This window comes from Eulemur rufifrons, chromosome 9 (assembly GCF_041146395.1).
Source record: "Eulemur rufifrons isolate Redbay chromosome 9, OSU_ERuf_1, whole genome shotgun sequence".
Taxonomy (NCBI): Eukaryota; Metazoa; Chordata; class Mammalia; order Primates; family Lemuridae; genus Eulemur; species Eulemur rufifrons.
In genome coordinates, this window is record NC_090991.1 from 52,012,895 (window position 1) to 52,024,907 (window position 12,013).

Here is a 12,013-nt window from a genome sequence, read left to right on the forward strand (position 1 = left end):
GGCAATCAGAAGTATTAAAGAGAATTTGCTAATAGGTACAAAACTGGTCACTATCTACAGGGTAATAATTAACCATGTCTTCCTTGTACAAAATTTATTTGTACCTCCATGGACAAGAATCATTTATATTACCATCAGTTTTCTACAATGCACAGAGTTGTTAGATAGCTAAGAACAAGGAAAAGAGCAGACCCTTCTAAAGTAATACCCTTGGAAGGCTCCTCTAGATGATCTGCAATGAAATTAAGTAACACCTTCAATTTTTCACAGCTGCTAAGTAGAAGATCTGGAATTCTAACCAAATCTATTAATATATGTCTCTGTAAGTTATGGCTCTTTCCTCTGTACCAGGTAGCTTTTGGACAGGAAGATGCTTTTCAGCAGAAATTGTGGTATTGCCCACTCATCACCCCATCTGGTTAAGAATCCCTGGTCTCAGGAATCTCCATCAGAACCTACAGCAGTGTTCCAGAGAACTTCGAAACCATGACCTATCATTTGCCGTCTGGGGAGAGTCTTGTCCTCTTTCCACGTGATCCCTCGGACTCCTGAAGGGCTCCGAGGCTGGCCCGAGCCCTGGGAAGACCGCAGAAGAGTCTCATGACTGGCACTGCACACTGTGCCTTGGGATGGCAAGAGGCTACTGCATCCGGCTCCAGTCAGTTCTTCGCTTTGGTGGTTTCTGGTCGCTGGTACAGCCGGATTATACCTTCATCATGTAGCCGCTTCCAGACTTCTCGCTCTAACTTGAAGTCATGGTTTATGTAAAAGATCAGTTTTTTCCATGACTTATCATAGTAGTGATCAGAAAAGCGCTCGTGGCCCTCAGTGATGAAGCCATAGGCACTCACCTGCGTAAAGGTTGGAGGAAGAGATAGGGCCTGGGGTTGCTGTCTACCAGGCTTCTGCTCATGGCTAACTTGTGGGAGGCGGGGAGAGGGGGGAAATCCCTTTATCCTGTTTCCACCCCTACAGGTCTGGAGCAGGTCCCTGGATGCACATGCACACGTGCACGCACCCATACTCACTGTCCCATGCCGAGCAGGTCTGGCAATAGCTCCAGAGCTGCTTCTCCAGGAGTTCCTGCTCCTGAAGTAGAGTCCTACCTGGTCACAGAGGTGAAGGGCAGTGAGCAGCAGGAGGGCCCCCGTGGTGGGGCGGTATATTCTCCAGTGGACAGTGTCCAGGGTCTTAGACTTCAGAAACCTGTGAAATGCCCCAGACCCCCAACTGTCAGGAGGCTGCAAGGATGAGAGGGACCTGGCCCTCCTCATGCTTTCTGCTCTCACCTGTTCTTCATGTATCGGAGAAAGTCTGGGTGCAGCAACAGGTATCTGTCCAATTGCAAGCCTTCCTGGAATGCTTTCTGGGGCCTGTGCCTGGGGTCAGGAATGGGTCATTCGGGTTCCCTCCTCACACCTGGCCTGGTGTGGGCTGAGTCAAGGTCACGGACATGACTCCATCTCCAGGTGAAGGCTAAGGCTGTCCCCACCTATCCAGCCCTTTACAGCCCCTCACTGTACAGCTCGGCCTGGGGTAAGGGGGTCTGGTGGGGGGGCAGTGGGTACCTGAACCAGAACAGACTCTTTGTCTTCACTGTCTGATTCAGAAGCAGCGCTTCCAGCCACTCATAGTCGCGGGTGCCTTCCAGGAAGTGCAGGTAGCGGATGTCCTGAGGACCAAGGACAGTGAGAGGTCCAGGAGTGCTGCCTTCAGGCTGTGACTCCAGGCTGCCCACTCCCCCTCCTCTGGCCTGGTCTGACTGTCCTCCCTGCTCCTGCCCCTCCTGTGAAGAGCACCTGTACCAGCCACAGACTCCATCCAGACACGAGAGAGCCATCTCCCTGCCCCGCCTGCGCGCTCGCTTCCCCACAGTCTGGGTGCGGGCAGGCCCGGTCCTCTGTGCTCACCTTCCCCAGAGGCACGTGCTGGAAACCCCGGTTGCCCAAGATAAGAAGGGACTGGGTCACGGAGAAGGCAGTAAAGCCGTAGAAGGACGTCCTAGTACCCACATCCTGTTCGTAGCCTTTAATGACAGCCCCGCTCAGTCTGTGGGGGGGAGAAGAGCAGAGCACGTGAGTGGAGGCGAGAGATGTGCAGGTGGAGCAGGAAAGGAAGCAGAAAGGGAGGCCTCAGGTACATGCTGAAATTCTCTGGGGGGCCCGGGAACTCCACCTTCCAGATGCTGGCATGGAATGCCGCATCAGCTCTCTCAGAAGAGCCCATATCTGCAGGAGAGGGCTAGAAGGGGGACCTTGGGTGGGCAACTCACCGGAACACATAGTCATGGCTGTCTATCTCTTGGCCCACGTGGGAGTTGTTCAGGATGCCGCCGTTGCCCACCACGGCACAAGTGATGCACCTGGAGCTCCCAGGAGGGAGGCTGGCCAGGAGCAGCTGCTGCTGGCTCACTGGAGGGAAGCGTGTCACCACCTTCTGCACCACTGGAACAAGGGGGGCTCTGTTCAGAGCCCTGGAAGGGACAGGAGTCTGGCCCATCATCTCTCCCAGGTCTGGCGGACCCCAGGGAAGAGGCAGGCCAGAGATGGAAAGCGCGCTGCCCACTGCCCGCCTCCCTCTCCTACCGCGTCCCCCGCAGCCTGCCCCTGGTGAGGACTCACAGGAGTGATTGAGCTCCATGAAGCCAAAGGGCGGTGAAAAGTGTTCCAGGCGCTCCCACTCGCTCTGGTTGAAGTGGCTGGAGTCCAGGAAGAGGGTGAGGTTGGGCAGAAAAAGGTTCCGGAGCCATGGTGACTTGGAGGCTTTGACCTTCACAGAGTCCGTGCAGGTCTACATGCAGGAGGGCCAGGTCAGGCAGGGAGGGCCCAGGAAGGCCACCGCCAGGGGCTGGGTCTCGCAGTTCGGACGGCACTGCCTCTGCTGCCTCTTCTGTCCCATTCCCCACCCTACCCCCACCCCGCCATCGTCGGAGAGGAACCACCCCCCAAATGTGGCAAATGTCCAGCACGCTGTCAGTGCCACGGTTGCGATGGTATGTGTGCAAACAGACACATCTTAAATTCTGCCCTCTGTGCGGGGCCATAAGAAGGACAGTGTGGTTAAGCCCAGGCTGTTTTTCTTAGGGTTGGAAGAGAGTGGAGGTTGTGCGGTGGGCTTTGCAGGAGAGACAGGCACTGCTGGGGATCAGGGTGGGCGTGAGGTTGGGGTGTCCTGTCAGTCCTGCACCCTCCCCATGCTGGAGGACAATTCCCGTGTCAAGCCCCAGAGCAGATCACACCCTCTCACCCCGGGCTGATGAGCCCCCGGGCCTCCCGCAGGGGCTCCAGGGAGGCCCCTCTCCCCCACCTCTTCCCACGTTGGCCATCACAGGAGGGGAGGGTGGGACGGGGGCAGGCTGGGCGAGCGTGGGCAGGACAAGGCAGAGCCGAAAACTCCTGCGGGAGGTGCTGGAGAGGGTGGGGAGGGCTGCCCCCAGGAGGGGCTCCAGAGGGGGACTCACCGTCTGGAGGCCCCCCTCATCCATGCTGTATTTCTCTTGGAAATCCCACCGGGGCTCGGCCTTGAAGTTGGCGGCCTTCAGCCTTTGTCTCTGGGCTGTCCGTGTGGTGCGGCTCTGGAGAGGGGCAGCGGGTGGGGTGGCCTGAGCCTTCTTCTCCGTGGGCAGGACGGCTGCTGTGGTCACTCCTCTCTGTCTCCTCGTCGACACTGGTCCCTTGGTGGGCAGGAGTGTGCCCTGCCTGTCTGGAATGGCTGTCTTTGAGGTGGTGACTGCTTTGCCCTGAGCCAACGCCGTCCTTGTGGAGGTCACCTGGGTCTGGCCCCCCTTTCCTCTGGTTGTCTTTGTGACCCGACTCTTCAGTGACGGGGCCTCTGTCCCAGAGTCTGGACCTCTGGGTGTGGGCACCGCGGTTTTCTCTTTTTCCTGCCTCTTCGTTAATGCCATCTGTGTGGTGCTGGCCACTTTGCCCAGCTCTCTGGGGGGTGCCTTGCTGGCCTCTGTCCTGCTGTCTGCCCCGGCGTGGGCTGTGGGCTGGCGCTGCGTGTTGAGGGCACTGTTCTCTGGCTCTGACTCCACATAGCCAGTTGTCCTCCTGCCCACAGCGGGTGCCTGGGACGTAGCCTTTTGTAGTGACTCTGCAGCTTTCTCTTTAATGCTCTCTCTGGACTGATACCTGGGGACACAGATAGCGTCTGATGAAGGCTGAACACCGTAGAAACTACAGAAACACTGTTGTCAGCAGCGTGACTAGGACTGATTCTCCAGCTTCAGGCCGACTGCAAACCAGTCTCTAAGGGAGATGCAGGGAACGTGTATCACCACCCACTACCAAAAATCACCCTGCACCCTTTGGCACAGGGTCTGGACACTTACCTCTGACCAATAAAGCACCCTTGGCAGGAGCAAGGCGTGTGGGGAGTGGGAGCTGGATGCCAAGACCGGTGTGAAAATGTTTCCCGGCGCTGCGCCCTCGGCCCCGGGCTCACTCCTGGGCCCCCGCCTGCCTGGCCATTCCAGCTTGTGGGTTCTAAGAATGAGCTTGTATGATCCTGGTCTTGTCACCTAATGTTTGTGTGATTCAGTTGACCGTTCTGATTTTTCAGTGAAGCATGGGTAACCAAGGAAGGCAACCTCATTCGCAGGAAGTGGAAGAGACACATTCATGTAAGGGCCACGGCTGCTGACCTTGGTTTTGAACGATCTGCCTTAAAGATTTACTTTAAACACTAGCATGAGTCAAACTCTGCTTAAAAACTAATGCTTGTTGGCATTGTTAGGAAAAATATACATATTCAACAAATATTTGTGGAGAGCCCTCTCCGCTTGCAACATCTCATGTTAGATGCTGGAGATCGCAGACAAAAGGGTGTTTCCCACCCCTAAGCAAGGGCAGCTCTAGTGAGACAGTCAGGGAAGTGAGTGATTGTGCTGCCTGGGGCGTGTGAGCTCAGAGTGGGCATGAAGGAGGGGTTCTGTCTGCCTCCCTGGGAGTGAGGGAGCTTCCCCTCCAGGGTTAGTGGCAGGGCCGGAGTAGGATTTGCACTGTGTGTTGCATTCCAGGGTTTAGTTTATCATGTGTCCACTTGTTCAGGAAGAGCCATGGAAGAATTTCAAGTGGGAGGTGAGGGGTGTGCAGAAGGAAGAGAATGGTCGTCGGGGTGGAGGGGCACAAGCTGATTTCTATCGCAGAATGCTTTTTGTAGCAGTAGTAAAAGATAGATTTAGAGTGGCTGGTGTGAGTCCTGGCACTCAAGGTTTTTAGCTCCTGGGATTGTATTTACTTTATTTTCTTTCTTTTTTTTCTTTTTTGACACAGGGTCTTGCTCTGTCCCCCAGGCTGGAATGCAGTGGCCTTACTTATCACAGCTAGCTGCAACCTCTGAACTCTTGGCCTTAAGTGATCCTCCCTCCTCGGCCTCCCATGGTGCTAGGATTACAGAGGTGAGCCACCACTCCTGGCCTTTATTTTCTTTTTATTTTCTACTTTTCTGTGAGGCTGTCAAAACCATCACTTCATTTCTGTCACTTAGTATCAGGTGTTCTGCAGAGAAACCCAGATCCTCTGCTCTTCACGCTTCTCTAACTGAACTTCAAGGTGGGGTCCCTGTGTAACAGAGGTTTGGGGGGGATTCCTGGGAGCCTTGGGAGAAACAGTCTTCCTCTGCTGATCCTGGCCCCTGGCCAGATGGACGTCCATGTCCCCAGCTCCCTCTCCTTTAGTCTGCCCCTCGGATCCTAGGCCCCCCCATTCATCTTTTTTTTTTTTGAAACAGAGTCTCACTCTGTTGCCCAGCCTAGAGTGCCGTGGTGTCAGCCTAGCTCACAGCAACCTCAAACTCCTGGGCTCCAGCAATCCTCCTGCCTCAGCCTCCCGAGTAGCTGGGACTACAGGCATGCACCACCATGCCTGGCTAATTTTTTCTATATATATTTTTAGTTGTTCATATAATTTCTATTTTTTTAGTAGAGACGGGTTCTCGCTCTTGCTCAGGCTGGTCTTGAACTCCTGAGCTCAAGCGATCCACCTGCCTCCGCTCCCCAGAGTGCTAGGATTACAGGCATGAGCCACTGCGCCCGGCCATCTTGGTCACATTTGTCCCGAGCTCTCTGTCTGTTTGTACCATTCTTCTTCTGAGCTACGTATAACAGATTTATCGAGGCTACTTGAAGAAAACAAGAAAGAGCATGAAATCTGTAGCCAAAAAGCCTGAAGTGACAATCCTGACACTTCCATTTATTAGCTGGGGTGACTGGGAGAAAGCTTCGTAACTTGACTCGGTTTTCTTATCTGTAAAATGGGCTGCTGCCTTTTGCTTCTGAGAGAAGTCTCCTCTGAGCGTGAACTGACAACACGCGAAAGGCATCTCCCACAAAACACACAACTGATGTTAAGTTCCCTCTCCTCTCACCCCCACTGACGTTCTTTGCTTTTCGTCTCCCCCAGTCTGCCGTGCGCATGCGCAAGCGGAGCTCTCCGAGTCCGCTCACCACCCGACTCAACAGCAAATACTTACTGAGCACCTCCTTGGAGCACCATATAGTTACTGGGGCCTCAGCGGGGAGCTTAGCCACACGTATGTCCTTCCTCCCCTGGAGCCCAAGACACAAAGGGATGACAAATAATCGCACAGACTGGGAGGTGCTGGGAAAGGGGTGAGCGTGAGGAGATGCCACGGGCAGCTCTGTTTCCTGCAGTAATGTGGACGCTGAAACCCAACAAGGCGTCAAATTTGACATGTGTCGGGGGCTGTATTTGTTCAGGACAATGTCATCTCCTTCTTAAATCACAAACTCCGAGGAGGTAGGAATCATTCTGTGCAGCCCTCACTGCCACCTGTCACAGGGCCATGCCGTGGCACAGCCGTGCTCTGGAAGGGGTTTCTGAGCCCAACAGGAAATGGATGGATTTAAACAAAAGGGGAATAGAATTTGACACATGCACACAGCACGTACAGAAAAACACCTCCTTTAGCAAACGTTTACGAAACGTCTGTTCTGTGCAGTGTGCTCTGTGGACACCAGGAATGTAAATTTCAGTGGGGCACAGACCTTGGGCCTTTGTGACACGTGATTGTTGTGACCAGGGGCAGAAGACAAAGGAGATCTTTCATTGCTGGAGAAATGCAGGCTGGCCCAAGGCCACACGTGAAGTGGCAGGTTATCTGTGTTAACGCTTCCCCACCCCCTAGCTCTGGTTACCCTCCGGGTTGATCCCCTATGTCCAGACTGAGCCTCAAGGAAACACGTCTATTCAGGTCTTCTAGGAGGGGCACTCTCTGTCCTGATGTTGAAACTTAATCAAGACTTACATTCCTTTAAGGTCGTCAGGAAAGGGCTGACAGTGGTGTCCTTATTTCGTACCTCCCAGGGATCCTTCTTGTGTGGAACACACACACCTTTAACGGGCCGTGTATAGCAAATGCCTCTGCCTCTGTCATGTGGCTCGAAGGAATCACTAAGATGGGAGATATTTCAGACCAGAGAAAAGCAAAAGGCCACGGGGCAGGGTTGGACTGAGATATGGAACATCCTGAAAAGGCTAGTAGCCTTCAAACCCTAAATCTCTTTTCATTTTCTATTAAGAAAAAGGTCAGCGGGGGGAGGGGATTTATTACAAAGATAGAAAGTGTTTCAAGAAACCCCAGAGCAAGAGCCTGGAAGTAGGAGCCTCCCTTTAGCACGATCTCTGTTCTTACCGCTGCTCCACTGATTCTGCTTTCTTTTATTTCTTTATTTTTATTTGTTTATTTATTTTGAGACAGGTTCTCGCTCTGTCACCCAGGTTGGAGTGCAATGGCATCATCATAGCTCACTGCAGCCTTGAACTCCTGGGCTGAAGGGATCCTCTTGCCTCAGCCTCCCGAGTAGCTGGGACTACAGGCATGCACCACCACGGCCAGCTAATTTTTCTATTTTTTTAGAGATGGGGGTCTCGCTGTGTTGCCCAGGCTGGTCTTGAGATTCTGGCCTCAAGCCATCCTCCCACCTCGGCCTCCCAAAGTACTGGGATTACAGGCGTGAGCCACCGTGCCCAGCCTGTTCTCTTCTCTTCTCTTTGTTTCTCTCTCTGCAGACCAGCTTCCTTTGCTCTTCAGCCCACTTGGTGGTGGAAGGTCGCCATCCCATAACACCTGTTCTAAGGACTGTTGACTCTCTTTGTTCCCAATTTTTCATTCTTGAGAGGAAGACTCCAGCCCACTTGGGTCCCCTCTCCATCCATGTCCAGGAGTCTGGGTCATACAGTTGGTGACATGCCAGGGCACACCTTGTGCATGGGAGGAGCACAGTGTCAAGAGAAGAGGGGGTTATCGGCTCATGAGCAGGACAGACACCCTCAAAGTACCCCTTAAGAAAGAACACCCTCAATGCAGAGTGGGAGACTGGAGCTAATCAAGAATGGACTCTTGATTGGGTCCTTCCACATTTGTGTTTTTTTTTTTTTGTTTTTTTTTTTTTGAGACAGAGTCTCACTCTGTTGCCCAGGCTAGAGTGAGTGCCGTGGCGTCAGCCTAGCTCACAGCAACCTCAAACTCCTGAGCTCAAGCGATCCTCCTGTCTCAGCCTCCCGAGTAGCTGGGACTACAGGCATGCGCCACCATGCCCGGCTAATTTTTTCTCTATATATTTTTAGCTGTCCATATAATTTCTTTCTATTTTTAGTAGAGGTGGGGTCTCGCTCTTGCTCAGGCTGGTCTCGAACTCCTGAGCTCAAACGATCCACCCACCTTGGCCTCCCAGAGTGCTAGGATTACAAGCGTGAGCCACCGCGCCCGGCCAAGGGTCCTTCCACATTTGTTTAGCAGAAAGGTCTGAGTGCCTCGGGGTGGGGATGAGACTCACCTTTGGGCTGACAACGCAGTATGAGCTCCAAGCTCGCGTGAGCCACTCAGCAAAACAGGAACGAGCTGTTCATTGGGTTTAGCAAACAGCCCTTGTTACTCAGCAGGGCCTCTTGGTGGACTCACTCCCTCCTCCACTTCGCACCCCCAAGCTCAAGAGGCCTGTGGGACCTTCCCTTCCAACCCCTTCAGCGCTCTGCCAAGAGGAATCCTGAACACATTTCCCCATCTGGATAACTTTCATGGGTATGACTGGGAGAGACGACGAGGCAGGGTGGTCTCTTATATCACAAGTCTCAAACCAGACGGCCTGGACAGCTGACCATCTCGCAGGGGCCACGGCAGCCCTGAGCACACAAGGCACTCCCCTCTGGAGCCCTGATAGAGGCAAGAGTGGGCCGGTGACTCTTGGAAGGACTGTTCCATCTGCAAATGCTACAATTGATCGATGACTCATTTAAGCTTTACAGGAAGTCACAGCAATGACCCGGGTAGGGACAAAATTATATGATTAAGTTTCCTTTATTCCCTATAATTAAGTACACCTGTGATTGCTAGGGATGTGGGTGTTTATTATTCTCATGCATGGTATTTACTGAACGCTCAGATCCTGCCCATATGCCGAGTGCTCTGTGTTCATCCTGCTCAGATCCTGCGTGGCCCTGACCGTGTATGCTGTGGGCGGGGCTGGGTGGGGGAGAGCTGCTTTTCTGTGAAGGTCCTCTGATCCAGGGGGACAGGAAAGTTAATCATGGATCACATCCAAGCAAAAAGCAATTTGGTTTCATAATTCTAGTCTACTTGGGAGGTAAAGATATAAAATATTGCACTTGAAAAGATAAATTTATCATTCACAGGGATCACACAGCTCTATTCAATAAAAGAGACAAATAAAAGAGTAATCACCTGGGAACTTCCTCCTTCTATACTCTTTTCTTATCTTATGAAAAAAAAAAAAAGGGGGGGGGAGGCCTCTATATTCTGAAGTGCGTATCACCAAAAGGAACCTGTAGGCAAAGACACGGCCAAAGGTTCAAAGCTATCTGGGCCTGCAGCCATAAAACCACTGCTGGTGGCCAGAGGGCAGTGTCTTCCCTGCACATAGCCCGGAGATACGACCGGTAACCAGGACGTTGAAGAGGCCGTCCAAACTGAAATTTGGGAATAATACCCCAAATCAAAGCTTACTTACTAATAAAACCAGTAGGAGGAGAAGATTATTTCATCAAGGATAAGAAAAGAGCTCAGGCCGGGTGCGGTGGCTCATGCCTGTAATCCTAGCACTCTGGGAGGCCGAGGGGGGAGGATCGCTCGAGGTCAGGAGTTCGAGACCAGCCTGAGCAAGAGCGAGACCCCATCTCTACTAAAAATAGAAAGAAATTATATGGACAACTAAAAAATATATATATATAGAAAAAATTAGCCGGGCATGGTGGTGCATGCCTGTAGTCCCAGCTACTCGGGAGGCTGAGGCAGGAGGATCGCTGGAGCCCAGGAGTCTGAGGTTGCTGTGAGCTAGGCTGACGCCACGGCACTCTACTCTCAGGGCAACAGAGTGAGACTCTGTCTCAAAAATAAAAAAAAAAAAGAAGAAGAAGAAAGGCCACCGTGTGGAACAACATGTAGAGTGAGACATGCATCCATCAGGGCACGCGTAGCGTGACGATAATGCGCACATGCTATGGGACCAAAATGCTTGGGTTTGAATCCTGGCCCTGCAACCTAGTCGCAGGGTGATTTTGGGGTGACTCACTCTAACTCTCCGTGTCTCAGCATCCTTGTGATAGTGAGAATCTGAGTTAACAGGCAGAAAGCATTTAGAGTAGGACCCGGCACACAGCAAATGCCGTAGAAGCGTCAACTGCGAATACATCTCAATTCCGTGTACAGGAAAGTATGAAGCGTGGTCACCCTCAAGAGTGGGTGGAGGTGGGGCTGTCGTGGGGAGACCCTCGCTTCCTGCTTCACCTTTCTGTATCTTTTTTAAACTCTATGGGAGCATGTATTCCTTTCAAATTTTAAGAATAGTGAAACAAGATTTTTAAAAAATTGATTAACTTGGGGCCCCGAATGGAAGCTGCCTCCGTGAGTGGGAGGTTCCCCCCGTCTCACTGACAGACTTTTTAGGGTGAGTCTGTTTCTGAAACAAGTGGCACACAGGGGAGAAACTTTCTGCTTCAGGACACAGAAAATGGCATGTAGGGACTACCCAAAGCTGCCCTTATTACTCACAGTCCCAGAGGAGAAAACAGTGCTTTCTCCAGCGCTCTCCGCAGCCGGGTGTCCTCAGGCGCCTGCCTCCCTCCTCTGTACAAGTCCGTGGTGTCTGGGGCACCTTGGGTCCCACCACCACCGCCACCTCCAGGCCCCCCTGGGTCTTCCCATTGGTCCTTCCCAGTGGTTCTTGACAACATTCCTGACCCTCAACACCCGCACTGGACACAGAGATGGCTCGGAGTTCCCCAGTCCTCCCTGGGCTGCAGGTTTCCAGTTTTCTCTGATGAAACCGGACGCACTGGGAAGGGTCAGAGTCTTACCTGGCCGGCCTGGTGCTAGGCTCTTTGATTAAGGAGGGCAAGGCGAAGAGGAGGAAGATCAGCACGGCCAGGAGCAAGGACCACTGGATACCTTGGCCCAGGCGGCCAGACTTCCACAGGCAGGACCTCATGGTGACAGGTCAGGCCCTACAGGGAAGTTCTGCATATCCTGGGGCCTCGGTGCAGACAGCAGGGAGTCTCACTGCTCAGGTCTCTCCTGGCCAGGGAGCACACACCCTTTGTCTTGACAACAAGCCACTCTGGTAAGTGCTGAGTCTATCAGTCTCTGCCAGGGGAAGGAGGGGCCGCCTTCGCTGCTTTATTTAGGCTTATAGGCTGGCGTGGCTTGAAGGAAAAGAAACTCCTTTTGTTCAAACAAGTTCACCTTCCTTCTCTGTCTCTGTAGTCAATTTCTGAATGCAGAACTTTATGAGAAACATACACACGTTATGTGCAACCTCGCCTTGCTCAGGTTACTTAACCCTCCTGCCTCATCCATACATGGAAAAGCAGAAGTGTCCACCTCGTGGCATTGTCACGGAGACACCACGAGACCCCCATGTACAGTGCCTTGTTTGTGGCAGGCGCCCAGCGCATGGCTGCTATTCAGCCTCCCCCTGTTGCTCATCTGAAATCATGACCAGCGTAACAGTGACCAGCGTGTACTCGGTCTCACT

General features: G+C 52.8%; 1 protein-coding gene across 2 annotated transcripts; it reads right to left on the reverse strand.

Moving 5' to 3' along the window:
- Positions 1–492: 492 nt before the first annotated feature.
- On the reverse strand, positions 493–11,516 carry ST6GALNAC1 (ST6 N-acetylgalactosaminide alpha-2,6-sialyltransferase 1). Of its 2 annotated transcripts, XM_069481741.1 has the most exons (10): positions 11,337–11,516; positions 6,236–6,243; positions 3,461–4,026; positions 2,622–2,790; positions 2,273–2,444; positions 1,911–2,049; positions 1,569–1,672; positions 1,290–1,379; positions 1,107–1,206; positions 493–851 (listed from the first exon to the last, which is right to left on the reverse strand). In XM_069481741.1, exons 1-10 carry the CDS (start codon positions 11,465–11,467, stop codon positions 660–662), a joined length of 1,671 nt encoding a protein of 556 aa, XP_069337842.1. In that variant the 5' UTR covers positions 11,468–11,516; the 3' UTR covers positions 493–659. The 2 variants fall into 2 exon arrangements, with proteins under 2 accessions (XP_069337842.1, XP_069337841.1); XM_069481740.1 differs by lacking the exon at positions 6,236–6,243 and having other exon boundaries at positions 3,461–4,133.
- Positions 11,517–12,013: the final 497 nt, after the last annotated feature.